This window comes from Malaya genurostris, chromosome 3, assembly GCF_030247185.1.
Source record: "Malaya genurostris strain Urasoe2022 chromosome 3, Malgen_1.1, whole genome shotgun sequence".
NCBI lineage: Eukaryota > Metazoa > Arthropoda > Insecta > Diptera > Culicidae > Malaya > Malaya genurostris.
The window spans coordinates 52384947-52407705 of record NC_080572.1 but is presented as its reverse complement, the minus strand read 5'-3'; the positions used below and the strand labels follow the sequence as shown (position 1 = coordinate 52407705).

The following is a 22759-nucleotide window of genomic DNA, read 5'->3' as shown; positions in this document are numbered from 1 at the left end:
AACTTATGTTGTGTACGTCTTGTTAGTTATTGGCAAAAAAAATTGATTTAGAAGGTATCGGTGATTAGTTCCATGTTCCGGAAGTACCGGAAATAGTAGTTAAAAATCTCCGTCATTCAGAGTGACGAAGTAAAAAGGCTGAAAAAAGAAGACAGATTTCTTCTAAACTTGTCTCAAAACTGTTCCTATTTGAAAGTTATATCAGTTGCTTGCCAAACAACTCCAGTTCCCGGTTCCAAAAGCAAAAACTTCAAAACGGAGCTCATTTAATTTTTACAGTGATGACCGAATGGAATTTCAAATTTTCGACTTCATATACTGCTGTTGAATTTCATTAAGATCCTACTTCCGGTTTCGGAACTACAGGGTGAAGTGTTTTCAAAGTTTTTAACCATAATTTTGTTCGACATTGAAGAAATCGGGAGAAATTCTTCTAAAATTGGTTACAATTTGTTTTGGGTCCAAACAAACACTCTTGTTTTTATTCTAGATTCAATGGAAAGTTTTTCGAAAAATGCTATAGTAATATTTATGAGAGTATGAGTAACATGAGAAAGGAACCATCAAACCACTAGATGGAATAAAACAGGTTTTACCTTTTTTATAAATATAAAAAATAGATATAGAATTCACTCAAACTTTAGAAAAATTGATTGGTGTCGAGAAATGAAGTATTGTTTATCAGAGGCTCCAAAGTATAGTTTTACATTTTCCACCTTTTTACCTTTTCTTTTAATATAAAAATTAGGTTTCGAGTTCGCTTAAATTGTGGAAAACGAACTGAGCAAATGTCTGTATGTGTATGTGTGTGTGAAAAATGAAGATGCACGATTTTGACCAAACTAGTTGCAAATGCAAGGTCCAAAAAGAATAAACGCTTTATATTTTGTTTTTGGATCTGAGGATTACTTTCCGAGTTATACAAACTTTCATTCCAAAATTTGCCGTTTGTTGACAATATCTGTCACAATTGGGCTCGAAAACTTAAAATTTGTTCCAAATTTAGATACCTTATAGTAATACCCACGTAATTTGAATCGAAGATTGACGGAATCCGTCACCTATTCAAGGAGATATTGATATTTTTTTGTAGTCGATTTTTTCGCCGAATGACAATGAAATGACGCTTGGAATCATCAATACGATCATTTCTAAATGATTGCAACCCGATCAGATGGTAATAACAGAATTATAACAACTGGAGTAATTTATTTCAGAAATATTTTGTAACAAATTTTGAAATATTTTTGGCTGGTAAGCTGTTAAAATAACAAAAATCATAACAAAAAAGACTCGAGAACAAAATCGTAACAGATTTTGAAAAGTTTGTATCACAATTTTTATTGAATTTGATATAACTACAGAAGTCCGAAAGCAGAAATTTATAACAATAGTAGTAATAAATTAGATAGCAAATTTAACACAGAAAAACTATATTACAGCCATTTTTTATCATGTTTCAATCCAAAATTGTTGAATGTTTTCTTTTATTAAATGGATAATTTATTTAGTGATCTTTTAGTTCTTTGAAATTCTGATCATTATATTTCGATATGAAGCAACGGAAGAACTCATTTTTTTTTCCAATTAATGAACTTTATCATGAGTCTTGGAAATGAAAATAAAACATCATAACTGATTTTGTTATTATATTGTTATCATACGTTTTATTTTTCAACTGTTTTCATTTGTGAAATATCTCAAAATAACACAAATTGTTTTGCATATCAACTGTTGATATACTTGTGCTATGATTTTGTTATGTGCATCTGATCGGGAAGTGAACATAATTGTCCGACTGTGACGTGTTAAACCTTATAATGGCAATTTGGTATTGTCATTGAATTCAAGGTGATAACCCTTACATATGTGTATCGATAAAAAAAGGTATCATCTCACTGCTAGGCAGAGATGTCTATCTCCTCTGTGTGACGAAGAGCAAACAAAATTTCTCCCCTCGCACTGACAACTTCAACGAGAACTCTTCTCTTTCACATTTATACACCACTGTGGTGTAAAGTGTACACGCATCATGAGTGCGTTTGTTTATTTCCTTTTACCTCTTCCACTGAATCGCACCAAAGTGCTAGAGCATTAGCTAATAAATTCTCTGAGGTGGATGCAGATACTTTCACAGAGGTGTACACGTCGGTGAGCACTCTGCTGTATGGTTTGCGTAGATGAAGCGTGGACACGCAAAATCAGCAAAATAAAACAATTTATCGTAAAATTTTCGGTTTTCCTTACAAATTTTTCATAGCAAGGCCAGATCTACTCTCTATTAATTGAAGTTCACAGAAGTGTTCGCTCAACATCACGCGCCAGTGGTCACTTGGGTGTATTTAGACGAGAGCGCGTGTGAGCGATTCATGCGAAGAGAATGTGTTTCACTCGCGCCAGCTGCTTTAACCACAAGCACACACTCAAATGCTGTTTATTCGACACTGAGAAGAAGTGCGCTTTCCGCTTTGTGCGGTGCTTCGTTTTTTTCATCCTCGGTGTGGCAAAAATCTGACTCTAGCGTGTATCTCTCTGGTGAAATGCCATCTCTGCTGCTAGGTACATTAAGCACGTTTCTTCGTGGTTAGAGTTACATTATGAGAACTTACTCAACCACTTTGTTTAAGATAACTTTACAACGCCGGTTGTATTGATCCGTCTTTGTTTGCAGATATCTAATATAAAAATCGTACCACGGTTTCTAATAAAAGTATTTACAAGTTTTTTTTCACGAAGTTTTTTTGAGTGGTTTTTTGAATACAAAATCGAACCCGGAGCAATGAACGCAAAACTATTTAGAGAACACGTTGTTTTGAAAGTTGTTCTTCAAAAACGCAATATTTTAATTACTAAAGGGATTTGGATTTTTTTATTATTTTTGTGTTCGCACCACACTTCCCCACACCATTTGAAAGCACGCACCATTTTGATATTTAACAGAATAGTATTGAAAATATTGATTGAAGTAAAATAATCCCAAAATGCAGGAATGAAACGTATTTATTACGTTCATCATACGATTTCGTTTCGTTCTTAGTTGAATTTTTTTCATAATTTAAGACACAACGCCTGAATTTAAGTTGAAAAGAATACCATAGTTATAAATCCGAGAAAGTTTAATCATGATTCATTATCATAACATACCCTTTTTCCCCAAATCATGACTTCTTCTACCCGGGTATGCTTTGATTGGAGTGTTTACCATATTAAAGGTATTAGATGATTTTTTCTATTGACTAGACCATTCAAAAATACACAAGTCACATTCCGTTGCAATAATAGCATCATAATTGTCAACCTCAGTGAAAAGGTCGAGTTTCGTTCCGTGTAAATATGCGGGATCAGTGCGCTGTGTAGTGTATTACAAGTTATTAATACCAGGTAAAAAGATTAATAAGGATTGCTACCGACAACAAATTATCGATATAAATTATGCGTTGATCGAAAATCGATTGGAATGGGTCGGAAAACATGGTAAAGCTATCTTGCAATATGACAACGTAGTCCCATATCGCTAACCTAATGGAAGACACATAAAAATTTGGAAATATCTGCGCATTCACTGTACTTTACAGATCTCACTCCGTAAAAACGCCTTGGTATTACACTTCTTTTGTGGAATTTTACTGACACTAAGAGTCCTTTCAAGTCGGGACTCGAGAACATACGACAACTGGCTTGTCAGACCACCATCCTATGCATTGAACCGCCAACCCGGGTAGGTTTCACTCCTTTCACTTGCAATGTAGAGTTCCACTAATTTTGAAAAAGTCGAAAAATGGCTCGTCGAATCTTTTGCTTTTTTTAAGATTCTCCTGATAAGTGTTTTTTATTTGAAAAATAAAACGATAAATTTCAACTAATCCCTTGGTACATTACTTCATGAACCGGGACGCATAAAAAAACGAACATCCTCTCTTAATATCTATTTTTCCGGTGCTACTGTACTAACCGTTGAACTGAAAAAAAAATCGCCTTACATCAAGCTGTTGTGCCATTCACATTTATTTATATAAAAAAGGTCATCACTAACCGCTGTTCCTCATTCTGTCCCTATGCTAGGCGCGGGCTGAATCCATGCTGAGAACAATTTTCGCATAACATTCCGACCTTTATCATGCACAGGAAAGCTCTAGAGTAATTATGAGATTAACGTTACACCTGTTCTATGACAGCTACTCCTCCCGCAATTTTACATATGTAATCTTTCAGTCGGTGCTTAGAACAAATTGTAGCAGTAACGAATTTGCTTCTATAAGCTTGTATGTCCGGATTTCGTTTTAGAATTTCACCTATCACCTATCTAATCGTTCCGAAGTTTCGTGCTCAAATGCATAACGTGGCCGAATATCAACCGACCGGCAAGTTGAATTATGTTACACCACTGAAAATGGTGCAGTTCCGATTTCAAATGCCGCCATCGACATACCGGTTTTGGAAAGTGCAATTGGATTCCACAGCCGACAGGCGGCCCGAAGCCACATTCACAAATGTAGGCGTGTTGATTCCTGCATACTGACGACGGCGTAGCCGCAAGCAAGTACACGGTGAACAGAATGAAAGTGCATTTGCTTGAATGAAGTTTACACAAATATCACCAAGGTACAAAAATTGAAAAAAAAACTGCATTAGCCATAATTTTCCAGTGGGAGAGAAATAGCTGCACAAAGATTGCTGTTTGATTGTTATGCGGTTGCACGCGAGAAGTAATTACAACCACCTAAAGACCGCCGGCTTCTGTGGCGCACAACGGGCACAGCGATACAAAGGTATCATGAATAGTACAAAAATACCATACATATTGCGATGCTGGTAGCATAATGTTCAGGTAGTAATTTGTGTAATGGATAATACGTATAAGAAAAGTAACTTTCCAAGGTAATAAAATTCACTATACAGATCTTTTTTTTTTATATATTTTCCTAAAATCAAGGCTACTTAGAATGGTGACTGACGTTGAGAAATGAGATCGAGATCAACAAAATCAGCATTACTACTTCTTTCAGTATCTTTTTAAGATACTGAATTCAAACATGCCCTTTATAACGAAATCTGCTCTTATTCACCTAGTGGTGTATTAATGCCATGTTGGTGCCAACATACATGATTCTCGAAAGACAACAAAAAAGTTTTTTTTGACATTAAATAGCATAACCAACTAATTGAAACAAAATTCGAAACACAATCCATCCTGTGATTCCCTATCCGAAAGTCGTATGCGCATAAAATTCAATAGTAGTCTATGAAACCATAAGACTTTTCATGCCAATATCAGAGTTTTTGAGCTTTTGATCAGTATTTCCGATACTTTCAGAGCCGGAATCCGGGGATCAGCAACGGTTTGAAATTTCGCACATTCATCACCCCACAATTCCAGAACCGGAAGTCTTATCCGGACAAATTTAAGGAATTCCGAATTAGACTTTCGTTTGAATTTAAATTTCACTTTCCGTTATTTTCGGGGACCGGTATAGCCGATGTTGTTTTGTGTTATTAGCAACTAACATGACCTACAAATTAAAAAAGTCTTTTCAATTAAATTTTGGAAATGCATTAAATTTGGAAAAGCATTGTTCGGGAGCTTTTTGGCTGGCGTGTTATACCTAATTTTCTTATGCAGGTTTTAGATTTGGTTTTCCATGACAGGATCTCGAATAACTGATACCGATGAACATTCATGAACGTGATAGCAATATTTAGAATTTTGAGGTTTTAGAACTGATAGATGCCCAGATTCAGTTAAGAATTTATGTGAATGTATTAGAGTAACAGAGGTATTTTGGCCACTACATATATTTTGGCCCACCTAACAAACTTTATCGATTTCATCGGATTTTATCGATGTTAAGTAACTCATGTTGCATCAATTTGAAGCTAATCACATTAAAGTTTGTTAGGTGGGTCAAAATATATGAAGTGGCCAAAATACCTCTGTTACCCTATTCATACCTAATATGTTAAATCATGAAATAATCTTTTAAACTCTGAGACACGATGTACTTCATTTTTAATACATCCAGAAACATGTGGACCACAATATATGATTAGTGACCAAAACACCTTCGGTACCCTACTATGTTAGACATTGAACAGCTTAATTGATCGAAAAGTATGTAGTTTTTGTTGGAAAACTACAACAGTTGAGTACAAGGGTTAGATTGCAATAATAATTTACATTTGATGCCTTCGATGGTTAATGGATCCTAAGTCTATTCTACTATTAGTTGCACTTGAGAAAACTTCCGAGTTGACATGAAATTACTCACCCTCATTCATGCTATAAGGTACGTCCCGAATGATCGAATAAATTAATAAGAAAAACACACAAGGAATTACAGACTGAAACCAAACAGGAGCCTACGATTACAATCAATTTTTCTATAGGGTGTGGTTACAACGCTTCGCACTTTCCATACCGGACGAACTAGGCTATGGTGCCCAAATGAACACTAGTAATGAAGGAGGAAACCGGCCTATCATTGATAGGTTCCCTCCAGCATGTAACCCAAGCGGAAGATTCCTTCACGGTTATCAATTTGCAACGAAAGATATGAATATCTTCTATTGCAAGTTCGCCAGAGAGTTTGTCACTTGGGCAGGAAGTGTGTGCTTCACCCGGTAACCAGTCAATCATTGAGTCGTGCGTCTGTATCATATTGGTATTTTGTCATCGTACAAACTGCTTCTGTGTCTTAAATGTCCTCGTCGATAAACTTTGGAAAATTTCACAGTGTATCCGCTTCGGTCTTGGCCCTGCTTTCCTATATAGTGTTTTATGTCTGATGCAGTACTTACGATTATTACTTTAAAGTTCCTAAATCAATGTAGATATGTTTGGTCTTCTAACACTATCCATTCTAATCTACTCTGATTGTTTCTATCTTTGTCGATGTTACGTTACGTTTCCTTTTACTCCATTGCATTGCTTTTTTTTGACTATGCCGGAGAAACCTGTTAATATCTCAAGCTGATTGATTATCAAAAATAAAGGAATAATAATAATAATAATAATAATAATAATAATAATAATAATAATAATTAAATAATGTAAGGATGCACATTCAACACTAGATTGTATAGGAAAGTCACAATATGTACACAATGGAAGGATTGCTTAAAATTCTTTATTTAACGATATATGCACTAAGGCACACTGCACTAGCTTTTAGTTATTCTGGTACAGTTTTTTCAAAGAGAATCCAATCATTTTGACTGCTTTTGATCAATTTAGGTCTCTATTAAGTTTTGGGCTCTCTAGTGTTGAGCACGCATCCAGGGAACAACAACTACATGTATTTCGTAAAGAAATACTAGGTGTGATTGTATGAAATGGTCCACGTGAACCGTTCTCTTCCAGAAACACACATTACTCACTGGTGCCCAATTCCAGGCATAAGAATACTCGAAACCATCTAATAACCTATTGTCAATTTCAAGCATTATTAGTCCTGTCCACTCCGTGATTGATCCAGATAACATAATAATTTTCATTTTTTACATTTATAAGTGAACGATCGATCTCGGTATGAACCGACCTTGTCAATAGAAATATAAATTAGCTCCCATCCCCATCCACTAACCGCCCTGTAGCTCATCATCCAAAGCCTAGGGAATAAATTTTTCTATAGTTGTTGAAACGAAAATGCTCTGCATAAGTCAGCTTTATACCAACAATTACACATTAAATGATGCACAGCAGAAAACACCGATAGGTGACGTAATTTCATTTGATTCGTTAAAATCCGTTGTCTAGCAATCCGGATAATCGATTTTACACGCATTCATCACGTACTATAGCCACAGGTAGGATAGTCGACAAATGATGCAAAGAGTATCAAAACCAAACAGTGACTTCATAATTGTTTAATGCAATTAGCTACCCTTCAGTAAAATAGTCTGAAAAGAAGACAGGAATTGTTGTCACCCCTTGCACATTCCTGGCGTTTGTGCTTAGGCTGTTTTTATTCTACACATGCGACCAGCTGACCGAGGATTACATCTGTCATAGAAACTGTGATGGCTTGGAATAGAGCCACACAAGAAAATGCACACTTAAAATACTTTCAAAATAGTAGCACTTATTCCTAGTACGCATATAGAAATTTTACTTGTTTTCGAAACATGTTTTTTTTATTATGAGGTGAATGAAATGAAGCTTCGCTTTAAATTCAAACATATTAATTACAATGCCAACTTAAGAGACATTTCAATTCTAATACCAACTTTAAAGACATTGTTTAACCGCGAAAAACATTTCCTGATTTAAGTACATTTACAATGGATATGATCATTACCACAATCTAGAAATAGTCTTTTATGTTTCCAGTATTTGAAGATCGCCTGAATTTACAAAGCTACAGTGGAAAAATGAAACCAGTATTTTATTCGATCGGAAATGTTTTTTTTTTGTTTTTCAAGATATTCCCCCTAGATGATCAATACACTTTTGCATACGCTTGAACCAATTTTCATAACATTTTTTCCATTCTTCTTGAGTCATCCCATGGTTTTTGAACGCTTCAACAGCTTCTTCAGTTCATTCTTCACGGAAGGGAACAAATAGAAGTCGTTAGGTGCCAAGTCAGGACTATACGGCGGGTTGCCTATCAATTCGACGTTTTGTGTGAGAGCTTGCATTATCGTGATGAAGAATGATTTTGGGTCTTGCGTTTATTTTCCCTATTTCACGAAAAAACTTCTGGCAAATAAATGGTTGTATACCAATTAGAATTAACGGTCTTACGATCCATAATAGCAACGGTAGCGATATGTTCGTTTATGCTGAAAAAAAAAAACAAGCCACCATTTTCTTCGAAATGCTTCGAGGGCAAACAACTTTTGTTGGATTTGTTTCTTCTTGGAACACCCGTACAGTCGACTGCAGTTTAGTTATGGGCTCATATGAGTAAATCCATGTTTCGTCACATGTGTAGATGTTATACACCACGCTTGAATTTTCTCAGCATTTATTTGTATGACATCGACACGAGTCTTTTTGGAGCGATTGTCATATTATGTGGAATTCAACGTGAACAAATTTCTTTTTACGAATAAATGTTCATGCAAAATAACATATAAGCGTTTCACACTAATGCCCAAGGCTGCCTCCATTTCACGGTATGTATGGCGATCTTCCATTATCAGTTTTTTACAGCATCGATGTTTTTGGCAAAACAACTAGCGCTCAAATGACAGAATGTTCTGAAGATGGTAATGATTAAAAATGTCAAACTTCATGATGGAAACGTCCTGTCTTAACAATCGATGAACACGGTAAACCTAGAGTGCCTATAACCAGAGTGACGACATCTCATCCGTAATTTTGGCAACAATTCAAAACATTCCATTAGCTTTACATTGAACTGACAGGTCGTTTGCTCGTTTGGAACTGGGAGCTGTCATTCCAAACGAACAGCTGTCGCCACTCTGATTATAGTCACTCTAGGTAAACCTATTGAGTTATATTGAGTATTCTATACTGAAAGCTGCGTTTGATCGGATAGAGTACAGCAGAAAAACAATCGCGGTAAGCGTGTGCGTCGAACGCGAAAGATTTGCTCTTTCTTATAGAAAATGTAATAGATGAAGTCCTTATGATTTTAATTATGTGGCGATTCTTTGCTAAGGAGAAGTAATTTTTATTTATTTTTCGAATTTAAATGAGTGATTCAAAGAAAAATTACAGAACCTAGGTTGTATTTAGTTAGACTGACTCATGAAATCTCTTTATTATTATCGATCTTCTATGTGTTTATTTGATGATTACCGAAATATAATGATCATGGAGATTGAAATCTCAATTTGATAGGAATAGTGAAATTGTACTGATTTTTATTTCATTTTCTTGTACTTTAGGGTGAAAACAAACTTTTCGTCGCTTTCAAATGACTACTAATAGAGTGGAATAGAATAGATTCTTTTAAAGCGATTCAATTAATTTCACTGACCGCAACCTTCCATTCTTAGTTTCATCTTATTCCACGGTCGCTTAGAGTGAATCCTAGACCTCATATGTTATCTACCCAAATCTTTAACTCGGGTGTCGCGCACCTACGAAAGAGAATAATGAGTCGTCGTCCTTCTGGAAAGTAGGTAAACAACAACATTTCCTTTCCTCCTTCTGTTTGAGTTGGAATGGTATCAATTCTCTATACTATCTCCTAAGTAACGCCGAGTACTATGTGAGCTGTATGGCTTATACACTCTTCTCCATTCACGAATAAATCTGGACAGTAACTAAGGTCCACTACTGTTATTCTTCAGAGCGGTATACCTATATGATTCGACTAGCAAATCGATGGCCAAACGCTTGAAAGTTGAACTTGTCAATGGTTTCTATGTTCTGTTGGATTCAATCGACAAGCTGCAATCTTTTAACTTCCAAAGCCACACGACAACTCGCTATTATAGCGACAATTAGTCTAGACTTTAATTATCCTTATTGTCTGAAACTGTTGTACTGCTTATTGGTGCGTCAGCTACTTGATAATATATGTTTTACCTCGAGTCCTTACCAATTCGTTAGAAATTTGCGATAAAGTAGAACCAGATAACTGTCTTGTAGCCGGTATTTATAGTCGCATTGCACGAGAGGGCTTGATGACAAATCGGCGATTTTCTTTGAAAAGATTTATCAGCCAATTTTAAAACTACATATTTATGGATTGCCGAAAATATTTCAGAACTTTACCTATTGATACCAAATTATTGGATGCAGTAGAGTTCCTAAATTCCAGGTAGACCTTTCGTTTCCACAAAAACCTTGGAGAAATTTTCCTGTGACATGCAGTAATACTAGCGGAAATTCAATAATACGCCAGTTCGATCGGTTGTATTGACTGTTCGCGAATATTGTCGAAACTATCATCGTTTAGTCTCAATGTATCGGGCAACGGTCAACAGGAATCCTATCCACGACGCTCAAACGAAACGTGTCGGCTAGTGTTCTGACGATCGATATAATTGGATTTAAGGATACTTTGTTTTCTCGGAAGTACTTAAAAAAAATGATTGGTAATTCTTTGTTTCCCGACCAAATGAGTGTATGCGCCATACAGCGAACAGAACCAATTGGGTTGGTAATTTTGGTAAACGGAAATTCTAACAGAAGATTTTCTATTCTATTAAGAGTGTAGAAAAGGTGATTCAATCCATTGAATCAATTCAGATAGTGCCACCATTATTATTCCGCTATCAAGTCTTATGGTAAATAAACAAATTTGTTATCGCTAAGAAATTTCAAAACCGTGCAACTTTTTTTTACATGCTATGAAAATCTCTTTATCATGCGATGTAGCCATAAACTCTCAATAAGTCAAGACACACAAATCGAAATATGATACCAAATCTCCCAAACGTCTTCACCGGATGAACGGTAGGAAACAAAATATGTTTTTTAAGATCAGTTCAAAAGGGGAGCGGGTCATTTCGGCGAAAATCGTTTCGCCGAAAGCCATTTTCTGAAAGTCGTTTCACCGAATGCCATTTCGTCGAATAGATCATTTCGCCGAAAGTCGTTTCGCCGAAAGCCATTTTCCGAAAGTCGTTTCGCCGAATGCCATTTCGCCGAATAGGTCATTTCGCCGAAAGTCGTTTCGCCGGAAGGGTCATTTCGTTGAATGGGTCATGGCATTCGGCGGAATGGAATTCGGCGAAATGGCCCATTCGGCGAAATGTCATTCGGTGAAATGTCATTCGGCGAAATGGCTCTCGGCGAAACGGCTTTCGGCGAAATGATCCTGATCCGTTCAAAAGATCAAGAAAAGAGTTTGTACGTTCGAGTTCAGCCTCAATGATATATTTTTCGCAAATTTTTTCTTTCGATATTTTAATCATTTACTATTCCCGAGGCCTTTTTTCGTTGAGTAAAGTTATACTGACGATGGTTTCACGTCATAAGAAATAATTTTAAAAACTCTCACTGGGTTAGCGGAATTTCGAAGCAAATTAAATGAATGTAAACAACTCTTCCCCCCTTCGGTGAAGAACAATCGATTAAAATGTTACAAAGATTACTCACACCGAAGAGTGATAGAAATGTGTTGAAATTTTGAGGTGGATAAAAAAATAAGATTATTCCAAGAAGAAATTTCAAATAAATGTAGGCAATGATTTTACGCAAATCTCTCATTAGGATTGAAATATAATCGAAAACTCTATTCCATATGATAAATGATTATGTTATTCAATTACAGTAGCACTTTCACGTAATATCTTCAGAATTATCAGAAGAAGGTTTAAGGTTTTGATGAATGTTTTTGCTTTATTTACATAAAGTGCAAATCAAAAGGACGAAAGAAGTGAGAAGGTAAGAGGAATCTCCATTGTGCCTTACTTTCACCGTCAACAGATGAATTATTGAAACTCTTTGATCGACAGCTATACGTTGACTTCAGTAAAGGAATTGCGCGTCGGTGCAATAAGTGTTTTGCAAGAAGCAATAACTGTACGTGTGCTTAGAGGTTTCTGTTGAAGCGCTAGGTGGCGTCATCAGCTCGACATAAATTTCAAATTGATGAGTCGAAGACGAAATTGAAAAATAAGAAAACAGTCATGTGCACTTAGCACTAACCGGTACTAATGCGGTACCAAAACTCCTAAATAACTCTTTCTATTGACGGCCAGAAAGTCGTCCCTAAGTTTCTTTCTTACATTACTTTAGTACACTTTTAGAATCTTTATAAATGCACATACAAGGAGCGTCACGATTCACTTATATTTACAGTTCAAAGCATGTAAAAATAAGTCATATCAGTAACTTCACAGTTATTTTGGCTGAAGATTACATCGATGCAGACGCAAAATTTAGTTTTACATGTTAGTATATGTAATATTGTGTCATCACCGAAGAAATTACGGCATGCTTGAATTCACGCCAAGCGCAAATTTCATTTTTTTTAAGTGTGGGGACATGGCACGTCGGCTTAAAAAGCATTTTACAAGAAGCTTTAAATGTTCGTCTTCTTAGCGGTTTATTTAAACGACTAATGGACTAATGAGTCGAAGACGAAACGTGAAAATAAGAAAACAGTAATATGCACAAACCGGTACCCATGCGGCACCAAAAGCCTTAAATGATTGTCTGAATAGTTGGCCTTAAATTATTGTCTAAATAGTTGGCCTTGAATGATTGTCTGAATAGTTGGAGTCAGAGTGATACCGGACACTTTACTACAGTAACACAATTATCCTTTTTTTCCAGCTGGAACTTATAAATAAGCAGCAATACCTGTCATTGCATTATGAATAAGAAAACATCCTTTTATCCATCCCATAACTGGGGTAAACTTTCAACCCGGTTATCATATGAAAATGTATTTTAGTCACGATAGGTCACGTAGCAAGGTTAAAACTTTTCTATGCAAGACAAATCTACATCCACATCGAACTAAACTAACAGAATTCTTGCATGTAGGCAATTGCACCATTTTATTTTCCAATTTTTCTTCCTTGCAGCCAATTCCAAACGCGGATTTCATAGTGCCAGTAGAGATCGACGGAACCGTGCATCAGGTGTATGTCCTGAAACGACCGCACGTCGATGAGTTCCTGAAAAAGATGGGCGAACTGTACGAGTGTGTGCTGTTTACAGCGTCACTGGCCAAGTACGCCGACCCGGTGGCGGACCTGTTGGATCAGTAAGTCATTATGCTTGATTTTCGCTCTATCTCACCATACGATACTTCCGGTGAAACCTGAATAATTTTTTCAACAACTATTTGCAGGTGGAACGTGTTTCGGGCGCGATTATTCCGCGAATCGTGCGTTTATCACATGGGGAACTATGTGAAGGATCTGAACAAATTAGGGAGAGATTTACAAAAGATAGTTATTGTTGACAATTCACCTGCTAGTTATATTTTCCATCCGGACAATGCTGTAAGTATGACCTTTCGAGAATAGTAGCACGACGTATTATTAGTCACCCTTGTTGGATGACTCATTTCGAAGATGTACGAAAGCAGAAGGGTGCTATTCCAGCTGCAACCCTCTATCAATTTCTATAACTATTGGAAGAGAGTAGAGATGGGCAATTCGTTCGCGAACGGTTCAAAAGAACTAGCTCTTTTGAAAGAATGAATGAGCAGTAGTTCTTTTTTCGAGAACGGTAGTTCCTCAGTTCAAAGTCGTGGGACCTTTTTTTTTTGCTCGCTTAACCTTTTTTCGAGAACGGTAGTTCTGTAATAAGAAAGCTGAATCACGAAAGCTCAGTTCTAATTCGTGGGACCTTTTTTTAGGTTAGGCGATCTAACAACACTAAGTTCTCATTTAGTCTGTGAACAAACAAACCAACTATGAAACGAACGAACGAACGGCTCTGAAGAATTAGTTCTTTCAATAGAACTTTGCATCACTGAACGGTTCTTTGAAATGAACTGTTTTGCCCATCTCTAGAAGAGAGCTTTTCCTCACATCATTTAATTTCCATTTGGCCATACATTCCGGAAAACAAACGGAAGTATCTACCATTTGTTCGCATAGATTCCATAATACTGCACGGAAAGACCGAAATCAGCATTTTGGCAAAAAAATTAGTTGATTTTCTGATTTTAGTTAGTTATTTTTTGAGACAACTAAAAAAATCTTACTTTTGCTAGTTTAGATTTTCTAATTCTAGTTCCCTTAATAATAATAAAAAATTTGTTGAAATGGCTATTTTTTTAGTTGAATTCACCAATTAAACGTCCTGTCATTTCTTAGCTAAGGCACACTTCATATCCATTCAACTAATTTTTTAGTTGAATTAGAGAAATAAAACGTTGTTTTCAACCAACATAAATGGTTGAGTTGGTTTCTGCAATTGGCAGCTATATGGCGCTCTGTCACCGAAAAAACGTTAACACCATAATGACTACTAGCCACTAGATGGCACACTACTATCGAAAAAAATTTCAGTCGCGGTTATCTTTTCTATATTGGCAGGTATAAATACGATGTTTTATTGGAGAAAAAGACATAAGCGAAACATAAACTTCTTTTTGAAAATTTTACTTCTAAATCGCTGTTTTCTTCATTCGACGTCGCGAAATCGACTCTCTCACTGAAAACTTTGAGCACTCGGAAAACAAAAACCGAATACAAGTAGTACACCGGACGGCGTAGCCCGGAATGTTAGAAGATACAAAAAACATCATTTGACTTGTACAATTAGAGTGCAACATTCGAAACTCACTTCACTGTTCCGCGTAAAAATATTATTACCCACAATCGCCTCAAATGCGTACAAATTCTGAATAAATATACTTTCCACTAACAGTTTACGTCTTTTTTACATATCGGTTTAGAAATTTATATATGGATATATCGTAACACATGCGAAAAACATCTAAACAATTTGCAAGCAGTTTCAACAAGACTGTCCAGTTTGGCTTTTTGAAGGATTGTTTTGCTTTGACACTTCTCATGAGTTTTTGGCTAATAAACTTGTTAATAAAAACAAATTCATTTTTGTTTTATTTGTGCTGTCCTTCAATAATGACGGTGATAGATAAATAGAAACAAATTTTCTGATTTTAATAACGAAATTAGTTGTCAATGAGAATTTCGTGTTGGATTGAAATATTGCTGGTTTGTGTCCAGAATATTCGCCAACTAAACACATTCTCTAAAAATAAGAGTTTTTTTCAGCAAAGTAAATCCTCAATTTTAACTAATTTTATAGTTATTTTGGAAATTTTTTGGTTAAAATCAACTAATTCAAAAACAGTAATACGAATTAGGAGCAGAGCTGATTTCGGTCGTTCCGTGTGCATAAGAAAAATAACACCATGCAACACTAACATTCAATTGCTAGTGGCAGATATATACTGTAACTAAATCTTTCATTCTTATGAATCCTTTCTCATTGTGCAGCGAGAAATCGAATGTTTGTATTGTCAAAGGCCGCAGTTATCTATACGAATCTTTCAATTGATGGTAGGAACGTGATAACACACGGCATGTAGTCTGAGTAGGGTGGTTCATCGCTCGATAGATGACTATCGACATGAGACAGTACGATTGCTAATGTTTTTTAGGCAGTCGTTTTAAGTATGAAAACTTATGCTTAGTCTGAAATAAAGTCACGAAGTAGTTTTTGGTACTGATTGAAACTACTGATACTGCTGAGGTGGTCTAATGCTCATAGCAAAAAAAAAACGGCTGTTAAAATCCAGACACGACAGGTCGTAAAACGTCCTTCGCATAAAGTGTTTGTGCGGTGGGGTGATTTCTGATTGTTTTTTGCCTTTCTCTATAGTTTTTTCTTTACTGTAACTTTTTCCTTCCGGGTTTGGACGACGCCAGTAGTGACAGAAATGACTGAAGGCAAATTGTTAGGGCATTGGACGGTACTTATTTCTAATGCTCCATTAAATGCAGTTTCATGATGATTTCAATTTTATAACTAATATGTGTTTGCCACTAGTTCATAAACACAAACTTTTTTTTTTGCCAAAAATCGATTTCATGCATCTATGTAATCTCCTCCAAGAGCAATACAATCATTCCATCGCTTCTCTAACTACTCGATGCCGGTTTTGTACTAAGATTTGTCATTTATCTCAAAATAGGCTTCACTTGCAGCAATTGCTTTTTTAATTTGAGTATCGTTTTGAAATCGGTGAATAGCCAGTAGTCACTGGGGGCCAGATCACGACTATACGGTGAACGAGGAAGCAATTCGAAGTGTAATTCGTCCAATTTAACCATCGTTGTGAATCAATTAATCGACTTGGCGAAACAGTGGTTTTCTTCGACATGCGAGGTCGCTTCCCTTGAATTTTGAATTCAAATGATGCTATGCTCTATTTGCTATTGATTGTTCGTTCTCGAGATAGTTGATGAACATTACACCCAAAATGCATCTCAAAATACAGAAACCATAACCTGCTCAGCTGACTGTAGTGCCTCCGGACGTTCGGACCTGGTTCACCAACTTCAGTCCACGCAGATGATGATCGTTTTGAATCCGGAATGAAGTGATGGATCCATGTATCATCCATTGTTACATATCACTGTAAAAAATATGACCGACGCGACCAAACATTGCTCTGAATTCATTAACATGATGTTGTTTTGATTGATGCGGCACCCACTTTTTAAAGAGTTTTCTCATGGTAAAATATTTTTTTTGTTTCGATTCTAGAGGTTTTAACCTTAAGGTCATTCACCTCTTCGGGCCAGAAACACTCTCTGACCATATGTGCGGGATTGTGAACCGAACACCTGGCTGCACGAAAGGCGTCGACTAACCCATCACGCTATACCCGTCCCCAGGAATCAGAACAAATCGGCTCAGATGGCACGTTCGAGTAACTAGTTTAACGAGAGTAACTAGTGGGAATTTATCTAAAAGGACTGAAACAATTCCTAGGTTGATCGAAACTTTTCTTTTTGTTCCTGAACTAAAATTTTGAAAGTTTTGTTCGGGTGGTTTAAGCCCTAAAAACATGATTAGGTAGGAAGTAAAAACTTGTGAGTTTCGTGCCGAAAACTAAAGATAAAGAATATTGTTCCTGATAAAGTCGGTACTAAATAATGCTGAATTAATGCTGGAAGATCGAAATATTCTTAATTTCTTCCATTGTTCACTGCAATGCAATTATATACAAGTATCAGTTTTTGGTTTCAACAATTTATCGAACAGGCCCGTGGCACTTTTCATCGTGCAAACCATGCTATATGAAGCTATTAAAACTTAACGAAACTTTAGGTACAGGGTGCTCCTTATTTTATGTCGGTATGTAAACGCTGAATAATTTTCTCATTTACCAACCGAACGATTGCATCAAATATGTTTTGGAAACGTCAATTTAGTACAATTTTTGCTATGGATCGCTTCACCCCGAATCAACGCGCTGAAATAGTGACATTTACATCGAAAATAGTTGTTCCATAGTCCATTTCTCAAAGTTATTCAATGTATACATACCGACATAGAAGATGGAGCACCCTGTAGTTATAGAAACTGAAAGACTACATAAATTTTAACGAATTCATTTTTCTTTCTTTTCGAATAGGTGCCAGTGAAATCGTGGTTCGACGATGTAAGCGATTCGGAGCTGTTAGATCTAATACCGCTGTTCGAGAAGCTAAGCAAAGTGGACTCTGTATATACTGTATTATGCAATTCCAGCTCACAGTCCCAGCTGCAGTCGCTGTCTCAACAGCACTTGCTCAGCCAGCAGCAATCGCCACAGAATCAGCTGAGCTCGACCGATGCTAACAACACGTAACATTGGCAACAAATGTTTATCAATATTGTATGATTAATGCAAACAGTTTTTATCAGTTGTTTATTTTTTCCTTTTTAAATCGTTTTAAATTAACTAGAAGTTCTAGTTTATTAAACTTATGAAATCCTTAGGCATGCATGGATTGTAATGAGAAACTTAGATTATACAATACACACACCACAATCATAACAAATACACAGAGCGATAATTCGAATCGGGAAACTAATTTATACACACGAAAATAATTGTATATTGCTTTTGAGATATAAAAAATATTTGTTATTTATACTAAAACCAACAAAAAACACGACTTTAGTAAATATGCATGTAAATCGAATTACGCTTTCAACTAGGTACAGTTTTACGGCGTCTTACTCCTTACTGTCTTTCGTGGGATTATCTAATTCATTAACAGGAACGGTTACTATAATTCTTACAATTTGATGCCCATATAATCGACCAACCGCGAACCATCTCGCATTGTAGACAAATGAAGAATCATGTGTGTTCAACGTTCCTAGGGATCGGATAAATTAGGGACTCAATGTATATCATCGTACATATCACCACAACTTATCCAAGCATAATCAAAGTGGCGAAACGATCAAATCGACTGTAGGAAAATTGAATACAATGGGAGATGGTTTCATCAGTATGTTATGGACCAAGTCTGGTTGTTGGCATTGAACGGTGGTCACAAGTTATTTGAAAAAGAAAACGTGACCAAGTAAAATTCTCTTTTGATAGGCTGAAGTTAACCTCCTTCGGTAGTCTTTCAATTAGGATAAACTGGCGTACACTTAAATTGTATTGAAATTATTCGATTGACGTATTACTTCTTGAAAATCATGTCTCGCAGTCTCGCAACCAATATTTAAATGCATCGGGAACAACAGAAACGACCTTAGTGAAAATTCTCCACCGCGGCGTTAGTGACTTTCTGACGTGAGCCGAATTTAATTTTGATTGGGCATCTTTTGAAGTTTGAGAATAGATAACAGGGAGCCAAATCGGACGAATGAGGTGGATGGGAAAGCAGTCGTCTTGTAAACATAGTTATATTTTCTCGTCATGTGAAGCCGCTCCGCAGCGATTTCAGTCTTCAATCATTACAATAATATGCAGTATTACTCGCTATTGATGATTTTCGGGGCACTCCACGGAAAGTATCATCGACAATCTCAGAAAACCGACACAATGACCTTTCCGTCCCATTGAGCTACTCTAGGTCGAGTCAGAGCACGGCTTTCTCATTTACCAATCGATATCCAATTCCGCAACAGCACGGCAGAACCCGATTCCGAAGTGCGCTCGCGTTCATGTTTTTTTTTGCGCGGCACCTAGCGACAGGATATACTTTTTATCTATAAAATCACAAAATAAGTCGTGTGCGCTCAGTACTAATCCTACTGGCATCTGCAAGCTCGAATACCTTCATTTTCCGATCGACCAAAACCATTGCATGTATTTTTTGACATTGTCCTGTGGTAATCTCATCGAAGGGCTTGCCACTGTGGATTTGATCGGCAGTGGAGTTTCGGCCATCACGAAGCTCTAAAAACCAATATTTCATGGTGTAATTTGAACTTTTATTTTGTTTCTTTTGCCGTTTGCCTATAGAAAATTAATGTTTCATGAGAGAACGAAAATCAATTTTATTTTATTTTATCAATTGTGCGAATTATGATAGGGTGTTCTGCAAGCAGCTGTTACGATTCGTGGTTCATACTCCGTTCCCACGTTCCGTTTCTCATCTGCTCTTTGGTGCAGGTTAACAACCGGCTGGATAACATTAGTTACGAAATACGACTCGGAATATTCGGCAACAACCTACATTCAGATGTCAATTAGGTCTTACACGAAAGTGACATAAATTCACAATACAGTGGCGTACCATCGTTTGTTTAGTGAGCAAAATAAATCGGTTGAACTTCATCTCCGGAAAGATGACTGGATTGACCAAAACAAAAAAAAAGGTCCCAAGGATTAGTTTGCCGCCCCCCTAAAAACGTTGTGCCCGGGGCGAGTGCCCCCTTCGTCCCCCTAGATACGCCACTGTGTCAACATGAACTGAACTGAACGTCACTTGACTGCTATTATTGCGTGTCATTGAAAATGTTAATAAACCACTGGTAGCTGTCAAATATGAACTATTGTTCATCTTGTACAACCTAATATTTGCCTAAATTTGTACACGATATTCGAAGGAAAATACTGCATTTTCTTTTCGATTACCATCTTCATACCAACAGTTTCGAATAATATCTATATCGACCCCGAATGCAAGAAGTTTCAGTTATACGTTCTTATTTTCGTACAGTGTTTTCAACATCTTTCTTCTTTATTTCACATTTATCTTGCAAAAGTATGAATTTATGATGTTTCGAGACTCTAACTAAATGATACCTGGTTTGTATGTAAAAATATATTTTTGAACTCGTTTGTGATGTGTTTCCGCAGCATAGATTAAAGCGTTAAATCGATTGAAATTATACAAAGTTGTACGCCAGTAGAACCTCACGAACATTAAAGGAATTGAGTAAAGCGAATAGACCGATCTAGGATATCTGTAGGTAGCTTTATCAAAAACTCTGGTGTCCCACGCTGAACCGAATTGAATAACAAAACAACCAATCGAAAAAGTATCCCTTATCAAACTAAACTATGCGAACTGCTCTTTCACTAAACTACTATTACTACCTCTACTGTAGCAAAATAAACAAATAAAATGCAAGGAGACTTATTCTGTGCGTTTTTCTTCGACGTTCTCGCGAATTCGTTCAATTTTGAAAAGGTTATCGAACAATCTCATTGATATCATTTCACCAAACCACAGTAAGAAAAAGATTCCCGGTTCGTCTACGAAAACGATATTTCAACACTAGGGAAGGACATGCAGTTGCATTTAGCTGAAGGATTCTAAACGTTTGAAAGTCTACAAACCATCCGTAATAAAAGCAGGTTTTGATATAACACATATGTCAACTACAAAAAAAAACACTCAGTGAAAGATAGACATTTGCGAAAGCAAACCGAGAAAACAATAACTGTACTGTGAGAAAGACTAGAAAAATTATATAACCTACAGCATGAGAATTGCATAAAAGCAAACAGAAAGGGTAGCGTTGAAGGGGGACACGACGTAAAATGCTGACATAATTTTTGTATTTGTGAGTAAATGTGTACCCGCCAGGAATTGCGCTCGCAAAAATATCGGTTGCATCAGCGATATAAGCACGCAGCTGGTGCTTGCGCCAAATTATGAACAAACCAATGCTATGGAATAAAAAGTATATATTTTTATATACCGTCATATAAAAATTCAAAACTAGCGAAAAGAAGTGAAAATATTAAATCATAAAAATTAATAGAATACTTGATAAGCTAATTTATACAAAGCACACATCTTGTGTATTTTACTACATACAACAAAAAGGAAAACAAATTGTAATATTTGTATCATAATAGAGAAAGAAAAACAAAACAAACAACACTGCAAAAAGTATGAAACTGTAACACAAGCGTGAATCGTTAGGGTGTCACTTACCTGAACAATGCGTTTGAGCACTGCCGTGATACAATTCTGTAAACAATGTAGTTAGCTACACATCAGAAACCTGAATAACTAAGCTTATAGGCTGAGTAAAATTTCATTTGAATCCTTTCGAGGACCCCAGTCGACAAAGGATGTTGCCATTTTCTTTGCAAAGCATTGTATTTGCATTCTTAGTCATTCTTCTTCAGTAAATGTCATGTTCAGAAAGATTGGAATCGTAATGATATTATCAATGATTTTTTGGAAGATTTTTGGGGCCATGTTAAAATGTTTCCAACGTAGAGGAAAAAGTGAAAAAAAAAATTAGAAAACATTTCTATGATGGATTATAATTTATACATTTTCGACATTATTGTAGGTTTCCATTCATAAAAAGCACGAATGCGACGGCAAATGACACCGCAACTAACACAAATGCAAGTCAGAGTGAAAAAGTGAACAATCGGCTTTGTATGTATCTTTGCATTTCTAAATCAATGCAATGCAAGTATGTTGTGTACTGTGAAAAATAAAACAAAAAATCATTAGTAATAAAGTAATGGAACAAATTTTCATAAAAAAAAAAACGGAAATACTTGTCCCAAGTGTACTTTATTTTTGAAGTGGTTTTGTAAGTTTAATGAATGTGAATGAGCGTGAATTTGAGCGTGTGGAAATAAAAATGAAACAATAGAAAGCAATCACAGTAATAGTGGACGGAAATCGTTATTTTTATCCGTTTATTAGTTTTTATTTCCCTTACTGTCAAATTATTCTTAGTCATACCTTTTAGTTTAATGGAAAAGTAAAAGTATTTAAAAGAGATATAAAACTAGGCGAGAATTCGATGTGCACAAAGTGTATTTTCAAAATATTGCGTCTAGGTAATGAAAAAAACATCAGAATTTATAACCAAAAACAGAATTATACTAGCTACATAAAGAAGTAAAAACGAACGTAACGAAATGCGGAAAAATTTCAGTACTTCTCAATTCTAGTTTTATTTGTA

The 22759-nt window shown here is 36.1% G+C and overlaps 1 protein-coding gene across 6 annotated transcripts in view; it reads left to right on the top strand.

The window, feature by feature from the left end:
• LOC131439316 (phosphatase Herzog) overlaps positions 1 to 19579 on the top strand; it is a 102248-nt gene extending 82669 nt beyond the window's left edge. For all 6 annotated transcript variants that reach the window (XM_058610202.1, XM_058610197.1, XM_058610201.1 and 3 more), the window contains 3 exons: positions 13456 to 13637; positions 13725 to 13878; positions 18000 to 19579. In XM_058610202.1, coding sequence (XP_058466185.1) covers positions 13456 to 13637; positions 13725 to 13878; positions 18000 to 18215 — 552 coding nt within the window. In that variant the 3' untranslated portion in view covers positions 18216 to 19579. The remainder of the gene's footprint in view (positions 1 to 13455; positions 13638 to 13724; positions 13879 to 17999) is intronic.
• Positions 19580 to 22759: the final 3180 nt, after the last annotated feature.